The 25,103-nt window shown below is 40.1% G+C and overlaps 1 protein-coding gene across 2 annotated transcripts in view; it reads left to right on the top strand.

Moving 5' to 3' along the window:
- ERBB3 (erb-b2 receptor tyrosine kinase 3) overlaps positions 1-25,103 on the top strand; it is a 119,412-nt gene that overhangs the window by 39,504 nt on the left and 54,805 nt on the right. For both annotated transcript variants that reach the window (XR_009153380.1, XM_058168536.1), the window contains exons 2-3: positions 19,582-19,733; positions 23,120-23,306. Coding sequence is in view for 1 of the 2 variants with exons in the window: in XM_058168536.1 (XP_058024519.1) it covers positions 19,582-19,733; positions 23,120-23,306 (339 nt within the window). In the remaining variant the exon portion in view is untranslated. The remainder of the gene's footprint in view (positions 1-19,581; positions 19,734-23,119; positions 23,307-25,103) is intronic.

Below are 25,103 nucleotides of genomic sequence, written 5' to 3'. Positions count from 1 at the left end.
TTCATTGACTATGCTAAAGCCTTTGATTGTGTGGATCAAAACAAATTGTGGCAAGTTCTTAAAGAGATGGGCGTACCAGACCATCTTATTTGTCTCTTGAGAAACCTGTATGCGGGTCAAGAACTGGAGATGGAACCACTGATTGGTTCAAAATTGGGAAAGGAGTCCGGCAAGGCTGTATATTATCACCCTGCCTATTTAACTTATATGCAGAGCACATCATGAGAAAGGCGGGCTGGATGAATCAAAAATTGGAATTAAGATTGCCGGAAGAAATATCAACAACCTCAGATATGCAGATGATACCACTCTAATGGCAGAAAACGAAAAGGAACTAAAGAGTCTCTTGATGCGAGTGAAGGAGGAGAGTGCAAAAGTTGGCTTGAAACTCAACATTAAGAAAACTTAAGATCATGGCATCCAGCCCTCTCAATTCCTGGCAGATAGATGGGGAAGAAATGGAGGTAGTGACAGATTTTATTTTCCTGGGCTCCAAGATCACCACAGATGGGGACTGTAGCCAAGAAATCAAAATACGCTTGCTCCTGAGAAGGAAAGCTATGGCAAATCTAGACAGTGTACTAAAAAGCAGAGACATCACCCTGCCAACAAAAGTGTGTATAGTCAAGGCTATGGTTTTCCCAGTTGCAATGTATGGCTGTGAAGGTTGGACCATAAGAAAGGCTGAGCGCCAAAGAATTGAGGCCTTTGAACTCTGGTGCTGGAGAAGACTCCTGCGAGTCCCTTGGACTGCAAGGTGAACAAACAAGTCAGTCCTAGAGGAGATCAACCCTGACTGCTCTTTAGAAGGCCAGATCCTGAAGATGAAACTGAAATACTTTGGCCACCTAATGCGAAGGAAGGACTCACTGGAGAAGAGCCTAATGCTGGGAAAGATTGAGGGCAAAAGAAGAACGGGACGACAGAGAACGAGATGGCTGGATGGAGTCACTGAAGCAGTAGGTGTGAGCTTAAATGGACTCCAGAGGATGGCAGAGGACAGGAAGGCCTGGAGGAATGTTGTCAATGGGGTCGCGATGGGTCGGACACAACTTCGCAACTAACAAGAACAACAACTCTGAACAAGACCAAACAAGCCTTGATCCTGTAGATGACACCCTTTTAGGGATATAGAAAGTGCCATCTCCTCTTCATAAGGATAAGCATTCCCAGCTCTATTCTCTCTTCTTAGTTTCTTGCCCTTTGATCTTCCTTTTTGAACACACTCTTTTAGTTCCCTGGTCCTCCTTTAAATATTCATAGATTATTTGTTAAAAATAATCATAATGGTTAAAAAAGTTAACACAAATTAAAAAAAGAAAAAGAAAAAAAATTGAATGCGCAGAAAATACAATGGGGGAAAAATAAACCAGAAAGAAAAAATTAAAATATAATAAAAATATATAAAGAAATTACTTTCCCTTCACCACAAGTATATATTTTAGTAACTTATCATCGTCTCTTAAAATACAACAAATGATCTCTTCTTCCCCTATCTCATCTCTTATCTGTAAATAAACCCTTAAGACCTCACTGTCTTGTGGTTTCCTTACAAGGAGTAACTGCCTGGAACATTTGTGGGTGATCTCAAGTCCTCTCCTAGTTTGGAGTGGAATTACGAAGAGCTGGTCTACTTATCTCATTCCACTGTGTTTGTCAGTCTACCTTTCTTCTCTGAAAATCTGAGTTCTCTTTAAAATGTGATGTCCAGAGCTAGACATAGAAGTTGAGATGATGTCCAATTAATGCAAAATAATCTATATTTCTACTGATGCGATTGTATGTGTATCTAAAATTGTATCTAAAATTGTATTTCCCTTTCTTGTAACCGTATCACATTTTTGACTGTTATAGGTAATTCTCGATTTATGATTGGTCACTTAGCAACCATGCAAAATTATGGAAGATCTCCGTAGGGGTACTTACAACCTGGTTCTCATGGCCACCACCCCCTGAAGTCACATGACCGCTTTTCGGGTGCTCAGCAACCAAACTGCATTTACAGCCATATGCAACTCCTGTGGCACCTGAAAATGTGTTTTATGATATTTTGCCAAAAACCAACATTTACTTCTGGTTTTCTGGAACACCAGTCCATAGCAAACAATTGGTTGATGACATGTCATTCACTTAACAAATATGGATTCACTTAACAACCACAGTAAAAAATACTCCATTATGCTTCTGAGTTGAGGACTACCTGTATTCAATTTATAATGATCCACTATCGCAAATTCCTGTAATCTCTTATCCCATTTCTACATCTTTCATTTGATTTCCATCTGTAAGTTAATTTTGCCCCTAATAATTTTTTGAAAAAGTCTATTTATCTTACCTATCCAGGTGGTTTTAAATTTTTTAAAGTATCCTATTCAATTTTGTGTCACGAGCAAAGTTAATAAAGATTTTTTCCATGTCCTCATCCAAATCGTAAGGATAAATAGTGAATAATTCAGAATCCAAGATTGGACCTTGTGATACCATCACTAATATCCTATTCTAGTTTGATTAAATGCCACTGACAAGAATTTTTGAAGGGTGATTTTTGAGCCAGCTGTGGATCCATCAACAACTCATTCCCTCAAACCCATATTTAATTAACTGTTAAATAAAATGTTATGAAGTACTTCCTGAATGCTTTGCTGAAGCAAGATATATTAATCCTAAGCATTTTGACCATGTAATACAGAAATTAAGACCTGAATCAAGCTGAACTCATGTCTTCATAAGACGTGTTCATGTAGTTTTCAGGGCAACTTTATAGAATTTATTTGCCACTGCTTTTTTTCAAGCTAGCTTTATAGCCCACTGACCCTTTGTGGCCTCCCATCCAAACAGTAGCTCGATTCAGTGTTGCTCAGCTTCCTGAGATCATTCAAGGTGATGGTGCTATCACCTTGATCAGAATATGAGGCAAGGTTAGTTTGGCAAATCTTGTCCTTGACATATCCTTACTGACCTGTGGCGATCAGTGTATGTACAGACTGATATATTTACAGAATTATCTGCTTTAGAATCTTCCCAGTACTTATGTCATGTAGATCCCTGAATTATTCTTCTCTCCTGTTTGAAGGTAGGAATATTTGCCTTCCTCCATTTATTTGTCGCTTCACTCATTCTCCAGAATTTTTTTCCAGAAATGTTCAGTCAAACTACAAACAGCAAACTTCTTCGGTACCCTAGACTGCAATTCCTCTGGTCCTGGAGGTTTAAGGTCATTCAAAATAAGTAGATGTTGCCTGATAATGCTTCTGTCAATCTCAAATTTCAGTACTTGTCCTTCTTTTCACAATTGTCTAATAAAACATACACCTTCTCCTTAAAGAAGATATGGACAAATAGAATCCAGAATAATGAAGAGAACCTTGGAGGTCTTCTAGTCCAAATGGTTGTCCAATCTCTTTTTAAAAACCTTCAGTGAAGATGCATCCACAACTTCTGAAGGCAACCCATTCCACTGGTTAATTGTTCTCACTGACAGAAAATGTCTCCTTAATTCTAGGAGGGAATTAAATAGGATATTTTCTTTGTGATTTATTGGATTTTGCTATTTTATTCAGTAGCTGATGTATTTATTTTCTTTAAAGATCATTTTCACTACCCTGTTTCCCTGAAAATAAGACATCCCCTGATAATAAGCCCAATCAGGCTTTTGAGCGCATGCGCTAAAATAAGCCTCCCCCGAAAATAAGCCTTCCCTGAAAATACTTAAAGGCAGAGCTGGAAATCAGGTAAGACAGCAAGAGGAGCCTCATCTTGCTCCACATGCCCCAAAATAATAAGACCTCCCCAAAAATAAGGCCAAGTGCTTATTTTGGGGTCCAAAAAAAAAATAGGGTCTTATTTTCGGGGAAACACGGTAATTCAAGCTGAGCTTTCCTCACACAGTTCTGAGCTAACCAGCTTTCATCTCCAATCCTAGACAATGCACGCGAAAGCCTTTCTGATCAAGCAATTCACCCTTCAGCCAAACACTTTTCTACCACTTATTATGACATACAAGTGCATCCTTATACCAGCAGTCCACTATAACTCTCCTGTATAACCAATCGTTAGTTTGCAATGAATGACAACAACACCCAATTTTCACCCTAGATCTTCCACCCTAGATCTTCAGAGAACAGGGCAACATGTTTGCAGCTGTTTCTTGAAGTATCATTTGTCCTCACATGGATTAGCAGGAAGGGATAATTGGAGATTATTCTGTCATTTTCCTGAGCCCTGCTCAGAGGCAGACAGCACATTACACGATCTGAAGGGTCTACTTGAAAAACATTTGTTTCAACTTACTATAGTAAAAAAATGATCAACTGTTAGTGAGGACTGTTTGTTATCTTATTGCAAGGAACAATAGCATCCCCTCTACTCTTGAAGAAGTCTCCATCCTGTCTCCTGTTTCACAGTGTCTCTTTTTCCTCCTCTGAAAACTCAGAACCGTTTCTTCCCCCTCACCCTCACTAGCAACTAAATGTCAGGGTTGATGGAAAATGTCACAAAGGATCTATGTATCTAGTGGGTTACAATTAATTTCTTCTCCTCTCCTTTTCTTGTTAAAGTTGTAGAGTTCATGTTCTTCTTTGTGATCGTTGAAGTAAACCAGAAGTGAAATGTAAAATTTGTTACTACCGGTTTTGTGGGCATGGCTTGGTGTAGGGGGGTAATGTGACTGGATGGGCATTTTTTTTTTAACTTTTAAAAGCATTTTTTCTACAACCTCTTCGGCCAAAGAGGTTGTAAAAAATGCTTTTAAAAGCCTCTGATGATCAGGCAACTCAGCTGGGATTGCCAGAGGAGCCCTTTAAAAGCTTTTAAAGGGTTCTGATGATCCCAGCTAAGTTGCCTGATCGCCAGAACCTTTTAAAAGCATTTTTAACAACCTCTTCAGCTGAAGAGGTTGTAAAAAATGTTTTTAAAGGGTTCTGACAATCCCAGCTGAGCCGCGCGATCATCAGAGGCTTTTTTTTTACTTCTAAAAGCATTTTTTTGGCTGAAGATTTTTGCTACCAGTTCTCCAAACCACCTGCCGCCATTGCTACTGGATCGGGTGATCCGGTCTGAACCAGGAGCATTTCACCCCTGAATTAAACCCTATTTTCCCTAGATCTGAAAAGTGGAACTACAGACTGAAGCAATGAGAAAGTAAAATTTAAACCTCGGTGGTTAAACAATTTTGTTTTTACACAACTTCTCTCAATGTGCAATACATGATTTGACACACCCACTCAAGCAGTCAGGGTTATAATTATATTGTCAAAATATAAGTTGATTGTGACCTGCCAAATGAATCAAAGTTGGTTTAGTTATGTAAAATTGCTTTAGTTGGGTTCAGATGACTCTCCAGTGTTCAGAGAATAGATGAGGATGCGTGGATCTTAGTCGACTTCCCTGTTACATAAAGGATCTTAGTACACACATTCAAGCATATATGGACGGAGCCTTTTTATAAAAAATGCATGCAAAATACATATAAGTGAGACTGGCTATGTTCTTTCAGAGCTCCCCATTGACTTTCCATATTCCAAAAAGAACACATCAGCCTTGCTTTTGTGTGTGTGTGATTCCTTTGTGGAGCCATGTAAGCTGATGGTGACTCACAAGGTTTCAATAAACAGCTTTTCTGGCATTGTTTTTTTAAAACATTGAAATGGTTGGGTCCTCTGACTTCTACAGGTGTACCTTGTAGAATTAGAATTAGAGTCAATTTGGTTTAGTGGTTATGGTGCTGATTTAGAAACCAGGAGACTGTGAGTTCTAATCCCACTTTAGGCATGAAAATTGGCTGGGTGACTTTGGCCCAGTCATTCTCTCTCAGCCAACTCACCTCACAGGGTTGTTATTATGGGGAAAACAGAAGGAGGAAGGAATATTAGGTATGTTCACTGCCTTGAGTTATTTATAAAAATAATAAAGGTAGGATATAAATAAAATATGAATGGGGGGGCGCCTTGGCTCATTAGTTAAAGATGCTGAGCTTGTGCTTATCAGCTGGAAAGCTGATAGCTTGAGTTTGAAACCCAAGCACTGTGTGATGGGGTGAGCTCCCATCCGTGCCCCAGCTCCTGTCTATCTAGCAGTTCGAAAGCATGCAAATGTGAGTAGATAAATAGGTACCACTATGGTGGAAGGTAACAGCATTCTGTGTATAGTCATGCTGGCCACTTGACCATGGAAATGTTTTCAGGCTCCCTTGATTAAGAAATGGAGATGAGCACTGCCCCCTAGAGTCGGACACAACTGGACAGGTTAAACCTTTACCTTTATAAATAAAATGAATACAAAATAAAATCCTGCATTTCTGTGTAAATTTGAAAGTGGCTCTCTGGACTCAGCCCTGGAACCCTCCAATTCCCAGGAAAAATCAGGGCCTACAAGAAGCAAAGCATAGACCCATTTCACAGTGTGAATGACCTACCCAGTATTTTCAGTGCAGAACTGGAAAGAACACTTAATAGATTCGATTACAGGCACTGATAGGGCATTTTTAGTGAGAGTCTCTGATTTCTATGCCTTCGTTTATTACTAAGTTACTGCTTCCAGCAAGTTGCTGTTTCCAGCAACGGATTGTATACATATTAGGAGAGCAATAATTTCCACCTACCAGAGCCAACTCAGGTGTCCTTGTTTTGATAGGACAGAGACCCTGGAATTATGGCAAAGTCTTTGATGGCTGGCGGAGGAGAAGTCAGTTCTTATCTCAGCCTGGGCAGAGACAAAACTGCTCTTTTTTCCCCCTTCTCCTGCTCAGCTCTGAGTCACGTCTGGGACTTGAATAGCGGCCCTGCAAAAGACTTGTCACTGTGACAGGGGGACAAAACCCAGTAGGTCTGGCTCCTAGCCCTCGCCGGCTTCCAAACCACTACTTGTCACTTCCTCCCCGCCCCCTCCAGCTCATGTTCAGCATAGACTTGAAAAAAAACAAAACAAAACCAAAAACTCTGGGCCATCCTTGATTCTTTCTTTGTAATCCGTGTCTACACCATTGAGGCTTGCCACCCAGGGAAAACTATTAGGCCTTAAACGCTTAGAGTTGTTCAGAATGGGGAGTCCGAACGGGGATCCCAGCCTCCAAGGCTGAAGAAGGAAAGCGGGGGGGGGGGAGGCGGGGCAGATGATTGAGAGGTAGTAAACATTTCTTCCCTCTTTTCCTTCCACCCCTCTTTTTTGTACCCCCCCACCCCTCCTTTGTACTGTTATCTCTTCAGGAAGTGCCTCCATATGTCTGGCTGTGGCCTCTCTCCCAGGCTGGAGCCACTGTCTGGATTAGAGAGAAGGGGCTGTGTGTGCAAAGTTGCCAGTACTCTCTGATTCTCTGCCTATTTTGCCCACTGAGAGAGGAGGCTGCCAGCCGAATGGACTAGGACGGATGTGTCACTCATGTCTGGGAGTAAGAAATGGACTCTTAAAGGCGAGCTTCCCATATACAACACAGCCACTTCCTCCACAGTGCCAAGAGCATTCAACCTCGACTTACAAAGAAAGTGTTTGTGTGTGTGTTTGTGCGTGTGCGTGTCTGTGTGAACAAAGCGCAGGCAATCCTTGACTTTCGACCACAGTGGAGCTCAACATTTCTGTTGTGAAGCACGGCAGTTGTTAAGTGAGATTTGCCCTGTTTCGCCACAGTTGTTAAGTGAATCACTGCAGTTGTTAAATTAGCAATACGGTTGTTAAGTGAATCTGGCTTTCTCATTGACTTTGCTTGTCAGAAGGTCGGAAAAGGGGATCACATGACCCTGGGACACGGCAACTATCATAAACGTTAGTCAGCTGTTAAAATTGCCAAATTGCCACATGGCCAAGGGGATGCTGCAACAGTTGTAAGTGTGAAAAATGGTCATACGTCACTTGTTTCAGTGCCATAACTGAAAAGTCCCTAAACAAATTGTTGGGGCATCACTTTAAGAGATTCGGTTGCATGCCCTTGAAAACTATTTGGGTGTTACAGCTACTCTTCTCGCTTGGCTTGACCAACTCCTGGCTGCTTAAAAAAATCTACAGCAGGGTCCCCAACCTGTGGGCCGCAGCCCTCTAACGGACCATGAGGGGTTTACAATCAGGCCATGGAAACGGCCAATGAGCACACTCAGACCCTCATTTGTGCAAGCAGTGGGCAAGCACACGCACACATGCTTCATTTAAGTGAGTGGCAGGTGTGTGCGCACACCGCTTGCACAAATGGAACTGAACATGCATGCTTGCTAGCTGCTCGCCCAGAACCATCCCTTCTCCCCCCCCACTGGTCCGCAAAGCCAGAAAGGTTGGGGAACTCTGGTCTACAGTATATGAGGGAGGAAAAGAACATGGCTGGCCAACTGCAAGAGGAAGGTATTAGTTACAACCTGGTGCACTTCACAGGATCCCTGTGAACATGCACCTATTGTGAGGACCCAACTGACGCAGCTGTCTTGATAAAGCAAGCTCTAGTAGATCTGGCCACTGTTTAGAGGTGAGACTAACCGGAATACCTATGTGTGCTGCTTTTCATTGATTCTGTGAAAGAAAAAATATGCAAAATAAACTCCAGGCTTTCCAAGGAGATGCTAGTAGCTATAGTCGCACTTCAAGGACTCTTAATGTGAGAAAGGATAATAAGAACTTTCATTTTCTAGTAATCAAATGCATTATATATATCTGCTGCAGAATGCCTGGACACGGTCTTCCCTGACACTTTATGGTTGCCTCGGCCATAAGGATGCTAGTTAGGAACTGAAGTTAAACTCAGTTGGAGAGTACCACATTGTGGAAATTAAGCAAAGTAAAGCTAACTGAAGGCAAAAGGATATTTTAGCATGTTCACTTTTTCTTCTCTTGTAGCATCCTTAGATGCCTCTACCAGTCTTTCTTCTGCATAATGGACAGATGCCCGTTTTCATTTCTGAAACACTAGGAAGAGGATAAGGAACCTTTAGCCCATCCGACAATGACTTTCAGTATCCCTCACCCTTGGCTATGATGGCTGGAGCTTTGGGGGGTGGGGAGTTATAGTTCAGGGACATCAGGTGGCTACCGCTACCCATTCCTGCCCTAGAGCAGAGGTGCCCATTCCTTGTTATCCCTGCACTGTAACTTAAACGGATTCCTTCATGAGATTATCAGTCATGTTAACCTTCTGCAACGGAGAGGCTCTTGAACCAATTGTATATGATTTCTTGGATTGGCCAGATGACATTAAAATCCAAGTAATGTCTGTTTGTGCGGGTCCTCAAAAAGTTATACACACACACCAGCATGCTATTTGGGTGGTTGTTGTGCAGCTGCCTGATAGCCCTGTGGGTTCATTGGAAGAATATACCCGACAAAACAGAAAGGAGGGATAGGAGCAAAACCCAAGCCTCTGCAGGATGGGGGAGTAGAGGGTCCTTTCAGAGCAGATCCACATTTATTTCTTCGTGTAGCCTTGGGGTAAGATCTTTTATGTCCTTGCTAGGGTGGAGTTCTTAGCCAGGCCTCCAGTTCCGTCCACCTTTCCATGGATAATCAACCCGTTGTTGTCCAGCCAGGACATTGCCTAAAGCAGCCTTTTCAGAACAGAGCAGCTCCATCCAAGGACAATGCAGCCCCTGTGACTGGACTTCCCGCCCTTTTCAGATCTGGCAGGGGTTTCTGTCTCCACACCCAAGAGGCCTAATTCTTCTGTGAACGCTTGGACCCTCTGGATGATTCATGGGGTGAAAGAGATTTGATTTACGAGAGCAGACAGAACTGATTTTAAATGATTGAATGGACTTCTAATATGCCTCTCAAGTCAAATTCATCAAGTGGGATCAATCATATAACTTGAGATGCATCAGAGAAGCAGTTAACCATTAAACAAGGAGTTGTGATCCTCTAGATCAGGGGTGTCCAAACTTGGTCCCTTTAAGACTTTTGGACTTCAACTCCCAGAGTTCCTTAGCCAGCTTTGCTGGCTGAGGGACTCTGGGAGTTGAAGTCCAAAAGTCTTAAAGGGACCAAGTTTGGACACCCCTGCTCTAGATGTTGCTGAACTACAAAGTCAAGGTATTGCAAGGGTTAAAGTGTCAGGCTGGGACCAGGAACACCTGGCCATTCAAGCTCACCACTTTGGGTCAGTTATTTTCTCTCAGCCAAGTTGTGGCTGCAGAGAAAAATTGGAAATGGCTTGAGCTCCTTATCACAACAATAACAATCAGATATGCCAGCATCCTTTCTGACTCTCCTGTCTGGGGATGCCAAGAGTTGCGGTGTATCAACATCTGGAGGCCCATTGCTTCCCTCCCCCTTGCTCAAGAATTCTGTGTTGTCATTTCTAGCCACAACTGTATCTCTTTGTCCTCGTCCCCATGGTTGAAAAAGTTGTGATGCATGTTTGGAAAGCCAAATCCTGTTGTGTTCTGGGTACCAACCAACCCTCTGAATGTCACGCACTGTAAACTCCTGATTGGCTGTTGGTTGAGCCGGTTGGTTAGTGGGTTGTGCCACACTTGGCAAAAGAAGCTGCCCAGCCAGTTTGGCGGTGTGTCAGTTTGGAGGCAATAGGAGGAGAAAGCTTGTGGGCTTAGGAAGGTTTGCATTTAACTCCCGTAAACTTCGTAGATATTAAACAACTGTACACACCCAAGCTAGGGCCTTCAATAGGACAAAACATAGCCACAATTCAGTAGTGACAAGCCTAGCATCCCCCCCTAAAAGCTTTATTAATTTCTAGAAATTCCTTTTTATGAATTGAATTGCTACCTTGATTATAGGGCTTTGTTCCGAGTGTAAACAAAGTTCTCCATTTCTTAGTTGAAGAACAAGAAACAAGCAAGATAGGTATATGTATACATTTATCTCCTAGAATTTATTTTCTAAGTGTTGAAGGATACAGTTTTTATTATTCTGTGACAAGGATAAAATATTTTTACTAGATCTATCACTGAAATTGCTTCGTTATGCACCTACAAACTACTATTTATTTACTGTATTTGGAGTGGGTTTTTTTGGGACCAGTAACTTATTTATTAGTTACATTTGTTTGCTGGCCATATTGCTCCCAGGACTAGGATCAGAGCTCAACCAGTGAAGTGACTGGAAGATTTAGAGAAAACAAAAGAACACTTTTTTACACAGTGTATAATGAACATGTGAAGTTTGTTTCCATAAGAAATAAGAACTTGGATGATTTTAAAAGGAGATCCTTTTAAATCCACAGAGGACAGTTGTTTTAAAGAGCCATGAGTTTTGAAATGTCAGTCTTCAAGAGAGCTCCATGAGCATTATAGAGCCTAGATACATCAACAATATTCTGCAAAAGCTAATACATCCCTGCAAACATTCCATATAATGAAAAAATTAACATGGGGGGAAAAGGAAGGTCATTTTTGACGGCTCTAATTTTTAAGCAGAGTGAAAAATTTGAAAAAAACCCCCACACACCATAGTTTCAGCCACATATTCTAGTCATAATTCTTTGGGGGAAAGAATGCAGGGGCCTGTTGTAGAATTCAGTGCTCTTTGCTAGTTCTCTTTCCTGAGAGCGGAAACAAATAATTTTGGTGGAGTCTGTAGACATGAGAGGCTGCAAATTGGATGTTTGTTTGGATACTCTGGATGCTCAAGTTTTTCTTGTGTCTTCATATCCATCATATGCACTGACTATAGTTTCAATTATGTGATGACTGTTTTTTCACTCTTCTTAATGTCCCAACCCAATACTTACCCTTTTGAAATTTTGCAAGCTCCCTCCCCTTAAATGCCTTTCTGATGTAATTGTTTTTCAAATTGATTGCTAAGGTACAGGAGATCCGTCTTGGGATGGGGCTGCCAGAAGTGCTTGTCAAAAGCTGGTAGGGAAAGTTGCAGATAAACCAGTTGCCAAGTGCCCTAATCATGATCACATGATTCTGGGGATGTTGTGACAGTTGCAGAACTGGTCACCACATCTGTTTGTTCAGCACCCTTACAACTTCAAATGTTTGCTGAATGAAGGTCACTAAACGAGGATGACCTGCTTTATCACCATAGGGTAACTGGGCCAGTACTTCTGTAACAGTGAAATTATGACAGCCTTAGCAGGACATAATTTTTTTCTGGAAACATAGTTCTGGAGAAGATAGAAGTAGACCATTTTCTTCTTCTTTTTCCTTCCACGTTTCCCAGCATTAAAGCTTTTTCCAGAGAGCTGAAAATACGGTAGGATAATTTGAGCCTGGTGGTTTGTGCCTCAAAATGAGAACTCTGGGTTGATTTGTCCAAGAATCCATGATTTGTTGTTTTGGCTGTCTAGGTTATTCTCAGGAGTTTTTTCTGACATCATAGTTAGTTCAAAGGTGTCAATAGTCTTCCTATCCTGCTTCTTTAAAGTTCATCTTTTGCTTTTATAAAGTGTCACATCACAGCATTCAAATGTTTTCAAAATATTCAAAATGATATTCAAAATATCTTTTCCAAGGCCTTGATGGCTGCTTTATCAAGTGCTGGTCTGCAGCGTATTTCTTGACTAAACTGTATTCATTGAAATCTTACTTCGCATATTTGATTTATTTATTTGTAAAAATTTATTAGCCACCCATCTGAGATTTGGTCCCAAAAAGCAGTTCTGGAACTAAGCAGGAAGCTTTTCAAATGTATTTGCCATTCTGTTTGCTTACTGTGTATATCAGTTGATACTCTTGCCTTAATGGCTATGAAAAGTTTACAAAAATCGACATCCAGGGACGCAGGTAATACATTACTACAGAAATATTCAAAATGCACTATCCAGCTTGTTTGTCACTCAAATCACCCAATCTACAGATTAGAGACAAATGCAAAATAATGGCCAGTAAGATGGGGCTTGTGCTTAGCCTGGGAACTTGTTTCAATTCAAGAACAATTCTGTTCACGGAGAAATCTATCCCCTTTCCTTCTGCCAAGGAAATTTCTAGATTTTAATTTTGGGTGAGAGAAAAGGCTTTTGTTTCTGCTGCTACTGTGAAATCTTTGCTGGCCTGCCGCGGAGCTGTATGCAGCAGGCCAAACTCAGTTGCAATTCCCATTCACTTTTTTATTTATTTATTTATTAATCAAACTTCTATACCGCCCTTCTCCCGAAGGACTCAGGGCGGTGTACAGCCTTCATTTAAAACAGTTAATATACATATTAAAATGACAATTAAAAAGCTTATTCAATACTAGGCCGAAATTAAAACCGTCAATTGACCATATTTTGTTATTTTATTTTATTTTTTATTTATTTTTGTCACAACAGTATACACAAACATCGTCATAAATAAAAACAACTTATCATGAAAGAAAAATATGTATATATAAGTAAAAGTATGCAACAGCTATGTTAATTTGTAAGGATATATTAGAAATGACAGGGGGTTGATCCAAATTCCATAATTGGAGACAATTTGCATCGTGACATCATGATACAAATGGCACAAATACATACAAATGATGGCATCTGCATCGTTTATTTCATAATGTAGATTTACTCTTCAACTCCCCCCAATTGGGAGAAAATGAGTTCTCTCCCTCCCCACTAGTTCAATAAAGTTTTATTGGCCGGGATAGCTCAGGCCGTTAAGAAGCCTGTTATTAGAACACAGAGCCTGCAATTACTGCAGGTTCAAGCCCGGCCCAAGGTTGACTCAGCCTTCCATCCTTTATAAGGTAGGTAAAATGAGGACCCAGATTGTTGGGGGGGCAATAAGTTGACTTTGTATATAGTATACAAATAGAATGAGACTATTGCCTAATACACTGTAAGCCGCCCTGAGTCTTCGGAGAAGGGCAGGATATAAATGTAAACAAAAAAAAAAAAAAAAGTAAGGTGTCACTACTGAAGATCTCTGAAAGTGTTACAGTAAATGGCTGTTGGCATTGTTTATTTATTTATTTATTTATTTAATTTTGTCATAACAATATACACAAGCACAACAAGCATAACACAAAAGATTATATAATATATAAACATATATATGAGGAAAAACAAGGTAGTATAAGCATATATATATATAGGGGAAGAAACAATAGGACAGGAACGGTAGGCACATTTGTGCTCTTATGCACGCCCCTTAGAGTCCTCTTAGGAATGTGGTGAGGTCAACAGTGGATAGATTTTTAATAAAACTTTTGGGGTTATGAGAAGAGACCCACAAAGTCAGGTAATGCATTCCAAGCATAGATAATTCTGTTACAGAAATCGTGTTTTCTGCAATCTAAACTGGTGCGGTTGACATTAAGTTTAAATCTGTTGGTAGCTCTTGTGTTATTGTAGTTGAAACTGAAGTAGTCATTGGCAGGAAGGACATTATAACGGATGATTCTATGAGCTAAACCCAGGTCCTGTCGAAGGCGACGAAGTTCCAAGTTTTCTAGACCCAGGATATCAAGTCTGGTGGAATAAGGTATTTTATTGGTTACGGAGGAGTGGAGAACTCTTCTCGTAAAATACCTTTGGACACGCTCAACTGTATTGATATCAGATATATGGTATGGGTTCCAGACAGGCGAGCAGTAATCAAGAATTGGCCTAGCAAAAGTTTTATATGCTCTGTTTAATTGTGTTTAATCCATTCTAGCCAATTAATAAAGATGGGCTTACCACCCTCTAGTTATTCATCCTATAGTGTATTTATATGCAGGACCTGACTTAAGAATCTATAGTGCTTGTGCATAAGAAATAGGAGGTGAGGTATGCATTTAAAAGCTGAACAGGGCATTCTCCTTGGTTATTTATTAACTCCAAATTGATGCACTCATGGAAAACAACCAGTGGGTCAAAGCTTCCTTAACCTATGATTTGTGACCAGAGTGTGGACCTGCAAATACCAAATACTCAAAGCTGTACCTCTGTTTTTAGAGCAAAATAATCCAGTCCAGAACTTTCACTGATGACTCCTCTGCTTTCTTTTAATATGCCTGTATCCGAGTTGGCCTCTCTTTCACCTTTGCCGATAAATATGATTCAGCACAGTAATACTCCACCCATGTACAAATTAATCAATATTGAAACAGCTTTGCAAGTGTTTAGTCATAGTACTCCACCTGCCTTCATAGACTCTTTTAATTAAAAAAAGCACCACGAGTTTAAAGAATCAGGCTTTAAAATTTTCAATTACTGTACAAGGGTATATTTGGGCCTCACAGACCTTCTGCCAGAAACATTTGGAGGGAGGGTTGCTAAAAAAAGACAAGATGGCAGTCGCAGCAGTGCAATTTAAGCCTGTCCCTTTATATCTGCCTGCAACATCAAAACACGTACAACATGGGGAGAACTGTGATCACGCTGCTGAATTGGCCATCTTGGGTTTTCTAACTTTCCCAGTAGATAGCAATAGCACTTAGACTTATACACCGCTTCCCAGTACTTTAAGCCCTCTCTAAGTGGTTTACAGAGTCAGCATATCTGGATCATATATGCAGAGTCAATAATTTGGGACCTCATTTTACCGACCTCGGAAGGCTGGAAGGCTGAGTCAACCTTGAGCCTGGTGAGATTTGAACTGCCAAATTGCAGGCAGCCGGCAGTCAGCAGAAATAGCCTGCAGTACTGCGCTCTAACCACTGTGCCACTGTGGCTCAATAACAGATGCTGCTATTTTCTGAGAAAAGTAAGATGGTGGAAGGCTGCAGCCTACTGCTTTATTTGAAAGTGTCTTTTTGGAAATAAATAAAAACAAGTTGAGGGGTTGGGAACGTTGGGCAGGGAGTGTCCAGGAGCAGTCTATTCTATTTGCCTTCTTGTGAATGGGCATTTTATGAGTGAATGATCAACAGTGGCACCTATTTGGTGTGAGTGTTTCTAACAGCTGTCGAACTTTAAAATGTGCTCACTGACTCAAACAATCTGGAGAAATGGTGAGTACTTATTTGTGGTTTAGTGTCCTGTGTGTGCCTCACAAAGTTTGGTTTATTCAACCAATTGTGGTTGTATCATTGTGTGGTAATGTGTTCTGCAACACAGGCTATTATATTTAGGGCAGCAGAGTTAAGCCTGTTACCCTTTGGAAACATTTTCATCTGATAAGCTTACAGTCTTAGGTACTTGAGTGTTGGACCATTCACCCAATGAGCAAGGAGCATCTTATCTGTGCTCTCAGGGTAAGTGGCTGAGTTCATACATCAAATGCTTTGTTTGGTTTCGAATTGGTGCAGTGCACAATTCTGGCCATTATGGTTTGAAAGAGAGCCATTTTGGTCTAGTGGTTAAGGCATCAGGCCATGCAAGCTGGACCAACTGGCCGGCACGTATGCGCACGACGGAACCTGGAAAAGCAACTGGCTGCCGCGCTCATGCACACGGGCCAGCTATTCTCTTCCACGTTCTGGTGCTCTGGCCTGCCCACGCGCTCCAGTTTCAGCACTCTGCTGAAAAGGTTAACCATCACTGGGCTAGAGAATGGGAAACCATAAGTTCAAGTCCTCCTTTAGCTATGAAGGCTGCCTGGATGACTTTGGGCCAGTCACTCTCTCTCCACTTGTTCTGGGGGAAGTACTGTAGGAGGAGGAAGGTTGTGTTGGATATGTTTGCCATCTTGACATTTGTAGAAAAGTCAGGATAGAAATAAATAAAAACCGTAGCATATTACTTAGTGATCCTAGCCAAATGTGGTTTCTTCAGGAATACAGGATTAATAGAAACCCTAGATTCTGACTCCAGTAGGTAGTCCTTTTTAACTTTTTGGAATCTTACTTTTCCAGTCAACTGCTTTGATCTCTGTGGTAGATAGAGGAAGAATAGACAATTAGGTCTTGCTTGTTTATTCAATAAATATTTACATACCACTTCCTGTTACTGTAAATTTCATAGTGGATTTTGTGCTTTCAGGTAACTAGATCCAAAAAGGGGTTGATCGTGATCTCATCAAGCATCTTAATAAAAAAAAAAATCTTAATTCCTTACTTAATATCTTAATTCCTTACGGTTTCAACCTTATCACACCCTTCCTCTTGCAGTGAAGTGAATCTGCTTAAGCTGTGGGGAGAATGTGACTGTTTTTATTTACCTTCAGGGAGAGGACACTGAATGTGCAAATGCTCACAATTTTCGTTCATGCATGTCACTTAGGACTGGTTGACTTTGGTTAAAGCTAGGAAGTAGGACACCAGGGTGACAGTTTTCTACCCCTTTCTACGCTTTTGGTAGGACCTGTTTGTCATCCAGTAGAGCAGCATTTTCCAACCTCACACCCTCTAGGTAGGTAGAGACTGCGCCTTTTAAACATTTCTAGTTAGCATTCATATCCTGAACCTCGGAGGCCTCATCGTAAAAGCGAATTATAGACCTATACTCCATATTCAGGGGGTGACCATTCTTTCTAGATGTGATGGATCTTCACACATTGTGTGAAACTAAAATGTTTTGGCTTTCCTAAGTAATATTGAGCCTTTTCTGATTGGCTGGGACTCCTACTCTTCAGGGTAAATGTTTAGAAGTTAGGGAGAGGGAAGAGTTAATAATAACTTGTAAGTGGGAAAAGGAGAAAGAGGAGGTGGAAGAACAACAGGTACAGAATAGGCAGTACCTGGCTGGACAGTAGTGCCTGTGACAGGGATCTAAGTGTGCTAGTAGACCACCACTTCAGTATGGGTCAGCAGGATGGTACAGTTGCCAAAAAAGCCAGCACAGTCCTAGCTTGCAACATCAGATAGTATCACTCTGTACTGTACTAATGAGGCCACATTTGGAATCACTCCGTCCAGTTCTGCATCCAGTTTCCACAATACAAAAAGGATGCTGAGGCCATGGAAAGAGTGCAGAGAAGTACAACAAAGATAATAAGGGGTCAGGGGGCTAAACTGTGTGATAAACGGCGAAGGGAATGATGGTAGGTATGTTTAGCCTGTGAAAGGAAGGCTTAAGGGAGACATGATACTTGATGGGCTGTCATAGGGAAGAGTCGATTTATTCTTTATTCTTTATAAATAAATAAATATAAATATTTATTATTTATTTACAAATAAATAAATATTCTCCATAACATCTAGAGTAGGACAAGAAGCAACGGGTGGAAGCTCATCAAAGGGGGATCCAACTTGGAAATGAGGGATTTTCTGACAGTGGGAACAATTAATGAATGGAACAGCTTGCCTCTTGGAGTTGTGAATGCTCCATCACTAGAAGTTTTGTCCGAGATGGTATAAGAACTCCTGCCTTGGGTAAGGGATTGGACTAGAAGACCTCCAAGGTCCCTTCCAGCCCTATAATTCTATGAACAGTGGAGAATATAAAATGTTCTAGTTTGTACGTCACACACTTGAAATTTCTCTTTGGATATTAGCCAGCATTACTATCCTTCTGAGGAATTCACAGGTAGATGCATATCTCTAATGTTAATAGTTCCAAGAAAGAAGCAAAAGAAAAAAAAAATTTGGAAGAGGATGCTGTACAACATAGTTGCTTGGTGTTGCTCTTATTGGATTTTGTCATATCATCTAATCTTTCTTATCAGTTTAGATGAGTGGCAATCTGTTTTTAGGAAAAGTCCTTTATGGATTATGTCTCTGTTTCTTACATATTTTTGTTTTGTGTATCTTTGTTCCTCTGCCTTGGAAGCATTAGATTCCTTGGGAAATATTTAAGGGCAATAGTTTCTCTGCTTCTCAGCTTTTCAAATGTATCTGAGATTGATCCAAGGTATTTTGACTGTAGATTTATTCCCAGTCTTCCATTCCTTACAGCTCCTCCTACTAGTTAAAATAGCCCAAGCAAAGTGAACAGGGACAAAATTGACCAGAGTTTGAACTGTCAATTACCTTGAAATGGAAGCTTCCCATCAATAGAAACTATAGAGACATAATGAGATTTTGCTTAATTACAAGGACCTGTATTAATTAATTACAGGAGAGCCCTTGGTCATGATGCCATTGGATCACCTAAAAATTTATTCCATCTCAAAACAAGGGCAGCACCTTTGTCTAATGACAAATCTTTTTTTAAGATTGACTGTAATGTCTAATCATCCTCCCTTGTCCCTGAAGAATTTTGCAAATAATAATGCAGGAAGAGATAACAACAATACCTAAGCACCTTCATAAAAATTTAATTCATATGTTTTTAGATGGAACCCATGACAGTGAAGCTAACCTCAGATATACCCATCAAGATTGATATTTGATTAATTTGAAAGAACAGAGTCCTGTAAGAACTTCGATTGGACTGGAGTATCTTATCTACTCCATTCCTGGTATTTACTAGTGCCATGCTCTGGTGGACATCGTTGATCAAAGCAGAAAGTGATGATATATGGATGCCTTTGCTTTTTATGATGCAGACTATTATAGAATAAGCACTGAACTATGTCTGGTGAGCCACAGAGGCCCTGAGCCACAGGGTCTCTGTGGCTCAGACTGGTAAGACAGTCTGTTTTTAACACAGCTGCCTGCAATTATCTAGTCCCACCAGGCCCAAGGTTGACTCAGCCTTCCATCCTTTATAAGGTAGGTAAAATGAGGACCCAGATTGTTGGGGGCAATAAGTTGACTTTGTATATAAATATACAAATAGGATGATTGCTAACATAGTGTAAGCCGCCCTGAGTCTTCGGAGAAGTGCGGGATATAAATGCAAATAAATAAAATAAAATAAAATTAAAATAAAATAAAAATAAAAATTTATGCATTCCCTTTCTTTTCATTCTTTTTCCCCCCCAGTTTGTGCAGGCACCCAAAACGAGCTCAGTGTGACAGGAGATGCCCAGCAACGGTATCAGACACTATATAAAATGTACAACAACTGTGAGATCGTCATGGGCAACCTTGAGATAGTGCTCATTGGACAAAACCAGGATCTTTCTTTCCTGCAGGTAACTAGATGTGGTGGAGGACTTGATACGTTTCCTTTTTTCAGTGAAACTAGCATAGAAAATTCTCTGTAGGAAATCTTAGCTTCCTCCATCTACATTCACCAGACTGAAGTTATCTACTCCAATTTTTGTTTCTATTAATGATTGTATTATTATTATTATTATTATTATTATTATTATTATTATTATTATTATTATTATTATTATTATTATATTAATTATTGTATGTATACATGACAAATCGTTCCCATCACCAATCTCTTTCCACTTATGACTGTATGACTGTAACTTTGCTGCTGGCAATCCCTATGATTTATATTGATATACTGACCATCAATTGTGTTGTAAATGTTGTACCTTGGTGAACGTATCTTTTCTTTTATGTACACTGAGAGCATATGCACCAAGACAAATTCCTTGTGTGTCCAATCACACTTGGCCAATAAAATTCTATTCTATTCTATTCTATTCTATTCAAATGACGGTCATGCTCTCACTTGCTCCTGGCAGATTAAAAAATAAATCAGTGATATACATCTTACTTTGCTATATTTTCAATAAGCATCTAATTAATTGGATAGATTGCAGGGAAAAAACAGAAAATGCTTACATGCCCATTCCATTGTGTCTCATCATTCTTTTCCCTTCCCTAATACCTGAATCATGAGAGACTAATGATTGTGAATAATTTAAATAATTTATCCAAGGAACATGCCAAATTTATTTACCCTAAAGAGCTTTACTCAAAAATAAATACATTTAGGATTAATGTCTCATTATATAATGTTTTGAAGTCAGTGTCAACAATTTCAGTAGATTATTTTAGATTATGACTTATTCAGCAAAGTAATATTTTTTGATAGGTAACCCCAGATATAGGAAGGAAGCCTAGTTTGATTAAAAAGTAAAAAGAGGAATTTGTCTGATTAAGAAAAACATAGAATATGTGGGTAGTGGTTGGCTAAAAATGTCTCTGTTGGGATAATTTGTTTTCATTTCGCGATTGAGGCAGCGGAAGTTTGAATTATGCTCAGAGAAGTGGCTACAAGGGTGACATACCAGGGTGAAATGCTCCCGGATCAGACCTGATCACATGATCTGGTAGCAATCGTGACCAGTAGTTTGGCGATCTGGTAGCAATGGTGGAGGAAAGCTCTGCCCACCTGCCCAGGTGTCATTACTTCCTGGTTTTAACCAGGAAGTAATGTGTTTTTTACCTTCTGCACATGCGCAGAAGGTCTGCGCGCACATTTGATGCGCGCACACACTTCCGAACCAGTAAGGAAGGTAAGTAGATTTCATCCCTGTGACATACCCATCTCTAAATGGCTATAGGATAACATTAATCTAGACCAAGCATGCCTATGGAATGTGGGCTCCATGGCATCACAAATAAAACAGAAAAAAAAACAATTGGAGCAAAGTGATCAAAGTTAACTCACTGTCCTTCCAATGGCACAATAATCTGTCGATTATTAACCCAGTGGGTGTTTTCGATATCTCAGAGGTCTTTTCCGTGCCCATTTGCTCTCTTACAATAATCTGAGGTGTCTGAAAAACATTTTCTGCAGCTAGCCAACTCCTGACTCCAATACTGGCACATAGTTAACTAAAGAGATCATCATTTCGCCGTGAGCTGAAAACATATTTATTTATTCAAGCGGGACTGGCCTAATATTTTTAAATTTTAATTGGGGTTTTATCATTTTAGGGTTTGAAATTTTAAATTTTAAATTTTTAATACTGGCCATTTTTTCTAATTTGCTCGGTTTTAAATTGTTGTTTTAATTGTATATTTTTATATTTCTTATCTTTTGGCTGTACACCGCCCTGAGTCCCTTGGGAGAAGGGCGGTATAAAAATTTAATAAAACTAAACTAAACTAAAAAACATGTGCTGATGATCGCCACACAATATGGCAGCTGGCTGAAAGAGAATTGGTTACGTATATGGCTGATAGGCCTATTATTTCATCAGTTATAACAACCAATCTCAAGCCCTGATTGTTCACACATTATGTATATCTTGGCTATGTATAGAATTTTCTGGATTTATTTATTTTACTTCAGATATTGTATTTTTCAAGAAGATAAAGACTTTTAAATTTTACTTATTTCTTTGTGACTTCATGAACCCATCCATATATGCAGATATATATCTATATATACAGGAGATGCATGAGTAAAATGCATCTCTTTACATCTATATTTCTGGGTGAAGACTGAAATGTTATCATGATTTCTCAACCCCAATTAAAAGCAAATACTAATAAAATGAGAGAGAGGATAATAGTGGAGGAGATGTGGCAGGATTGATATAAAAAGTCTGAAAATTATTTCCCTAAATAAAGAACTGAGAATATAAATGTAAGCAATTGTAGCAAGACTTAACTAACAATGAGAAAGTCAGTACTAATGTTTATGAAGATAGAATGTAGAATATAGAGCAGGATATTCTTTATTGGCCAAGTGTGATTGGACACACAAGGAATTTGTCTCCATGCAGAAGCTCTCAGTGTACATACAAACAACAAAATAAAACAATCATAAGATACCAGTAGGAGAAGGTAATTGGAAAGATGAGAGAATATTGCAAAGAACTGGGTATGTTCAGCAAAGGAATTATGAAAGTATGAAATGTTTAGTGTACATTTACATGTTATAGGGAATATTTAAGTTTTTAGATATGGATTATATCCTAATAACAGTGTAATATAAAGATATGGAGTCTACCTGAAAGCACAGGGTGGGATTTTTTTTTGCCTATATCCCACAAAATTTCTGCCAACTATACTGCTTCTCAGACACAGCTGGCTTGGTAAAATTAAAAAATGAATGGTGATAGCTCTCTAAGATCTTGCCTTCTTTCCTGTTTGGCACATTTCAATCAGAAATCACTCCCCTCTTCCTTCTGATTTATTGTTCCTTGGCAGTGATCTCTATTTAAAAATGTGAGTCTGTTTAGCTTCACTCTACTCATTGATCCTTTCCACCAACTGTTCCTTGTTGTAGTTCATCAGAACTGCGTCCAGACTTTTGTGGAGCCCGTGATGCCAATGGAACAACTATCGTATCAAATCCAGCTTTTTTTAGGCTGCCATCCATTGAGGAAGAACAGGAAAACCAATTACAATCACATGCATTTTTCTCTTCCATTAAGTCACAGCATCCTAAGATGGCGTCAATTTTACTTGGGAGCATGATAGGTTAACAAAATGACTAGCCGCATATTTGATAGTGAATATATGCAATAAATGCTATGATAGTTTCCCCTGGCTTGTTTGCATTTCTGACAATTCCCTACCAGTCTGGCAAATAACGTCTGAAAGGTATGTTAAGTCTGGCTGAGTTATGGTGAGTTTTATGTTTTCATTTCATCCTTCCTAGACCATCCGAGAAGTAACAGGCTATGTTTTGATCGCCATGAATGTCTTCACTTACCTGCCACTGCAGAACCTCCGTATGATACGTGGGACCCAATACTACGAAGACAAGTATGCCCTCTATGTGGTCCTCAACTATGAAAAAAATGTTACACACGCTTTACACCAGATGGGTTTCAATCAGCTCACAGGTAAGATGATGATAGAGTTTGAGCTCTAGGCAAACCAGACTGTGTTCCTTTACATGTGAAGCAAATCTCCCGGTAGTTTGAACAGCTTATAGCATTATGCAGGGTTATTGAAAATCAGTGGTGTATGTACAGTCAACATAGGGGAGGTAGTTGCTTCGTGGTCCTCAAGCACACAAGGCCAAAGATCTGTCTAGAGTGGCACAATTGGTGAGAGTTAAGTGGCAGCAGGCAACAAGTAAGAGGGGTGACCTCTAAATGGCAGCAAAGAGTTACAAAAAACTCTAGCTTTTTGCTACTATCTAGTGGTTCTTTGGGTTTTTGCAGCCCCAATCAGGCAGTTCCTAGTACTGATGCAACTTGATGGCACTACTCCACCCATAAAGTGTCCTGAAGTAACACTGCTGGTGTTCCTGCCTAACGGCAGCTTCTGGACACAGAACCAGTGTCCTAGAACAAGTGTAGCCACCGGCTTATTTAAGTAATGACTGATGTTGGGAGGACATCTGAGAGGCTTGTCTTGAGAGATGCTTGAGAAAGGAATCCTGAATGAGCTACTTCCTTTCCTGACGAAAAGGATTCTCACACCAGAAAGAAGGAATGTGCGAAGGGCATGATGCTCTCCAATATTCCGAACACACGATACATCTTAATAAAGTCAATGCTTTGAGGAATACCTTTTACTCAGTAGCAGGGTTAGTAAAAAGGAAAAAGAAAAAGACAAAGAAGTAAAGGGCCCACTGCATCGATCCGGCTCCCTACTTCCCATAATGGCAGTCAAGAGCTGCTGTAAATAACCTTCTAGTGAAGGGGTCTCCAACCTTGGCAACTTTAAGACTTGTGGACTTCAACTCCCAGAGTTGGCTGAGGAAATCTGGGAGTTAAAGTCCACAAGTCTTAAAGTTGTCACGGTTGGAGATCCCTGTTGTAGGGTATTTGTTCGTAACAACTTAAATTCATCAGCCCACTTCTGGTCCTAGAGATCTCACCTAGCTGCTATCAATGAATTTGTCTGATTGCCTTTTAAATAGAAAGCTACCATATGCTCTGATAATATTGTGTTCAATCAATTAATTCTGGATTGTTTGAGGAGATTGGTCTAATTGTATAACTTTGAATGCTAATATTATGAGAGGAAGAGAAAAAGATCAGGGCTGTCAAACTTGTGGCCCATGGGCCGGATGCATCACGTGCTGGCCACACCCATGCCCGGTTTAACAAAGGGGGGGGGAAAGTCCCAACACATCCCGTGATGCTGCCGTGACGATGTGAGTTTGACACCCTTGCTCTACACCATCATATTTTAGAATGAAAAGTATCATTTGGACAATATCCCTGGTCTTGCCAAAGGCATAGCCAGGAGCCATTTAGATAAAGGGAGTTGTTGGGTGCCAAAGAGAAGACTACAATTTGTCAGGATTAAAATTCCTTTTCCCTCTGATACCTTGATGAAACGATCAACAGGTGAATAGTTCTTAGGCTTGTTATAATAAAAGACGTGTACAACGAGACACGTGCGATCTTAAAGTACACGGTGAGAAGATCTATAGGTTACATGTTATTTTTTATTTTATTTATTTTTTATTGAAAAAAGTTTTTACAAAAATTCCCCCCCCTTTTTTCCCCACTCCTCCCACTCCATCCCCTCCCCATTCCCTCCAAAACCACCCCCTCCCTCCCCCCCCCCCCCCGACTTCCCATAACAAACACAAGGTATAGTTCAAAAGAAAAAACAATCATTCGCTAAATTTTCCCTAACACAAATTATAATCCTCCCCTTCTTCTCAAATCCTAACTTCC

The sequence above is a fragment of the Ahaetulla prasina genome, chromosome 2, assembly GCF_028640845.1.
Source record: "Ahaetulla prasina isolate Xishuangbanna chromosome 2, ASM2864084v1, whole genome shotgun sequence".
Taxonomy (NCBI): Eukaryota; Metazoa; Chordata; class Lepidosauria; order Squamata; family Colubridae; genus Ahaetulla; species Ahaetulla prasina.
This window is presented reverse-complemented; position numbering and strand designations above follow the sequence as displayed.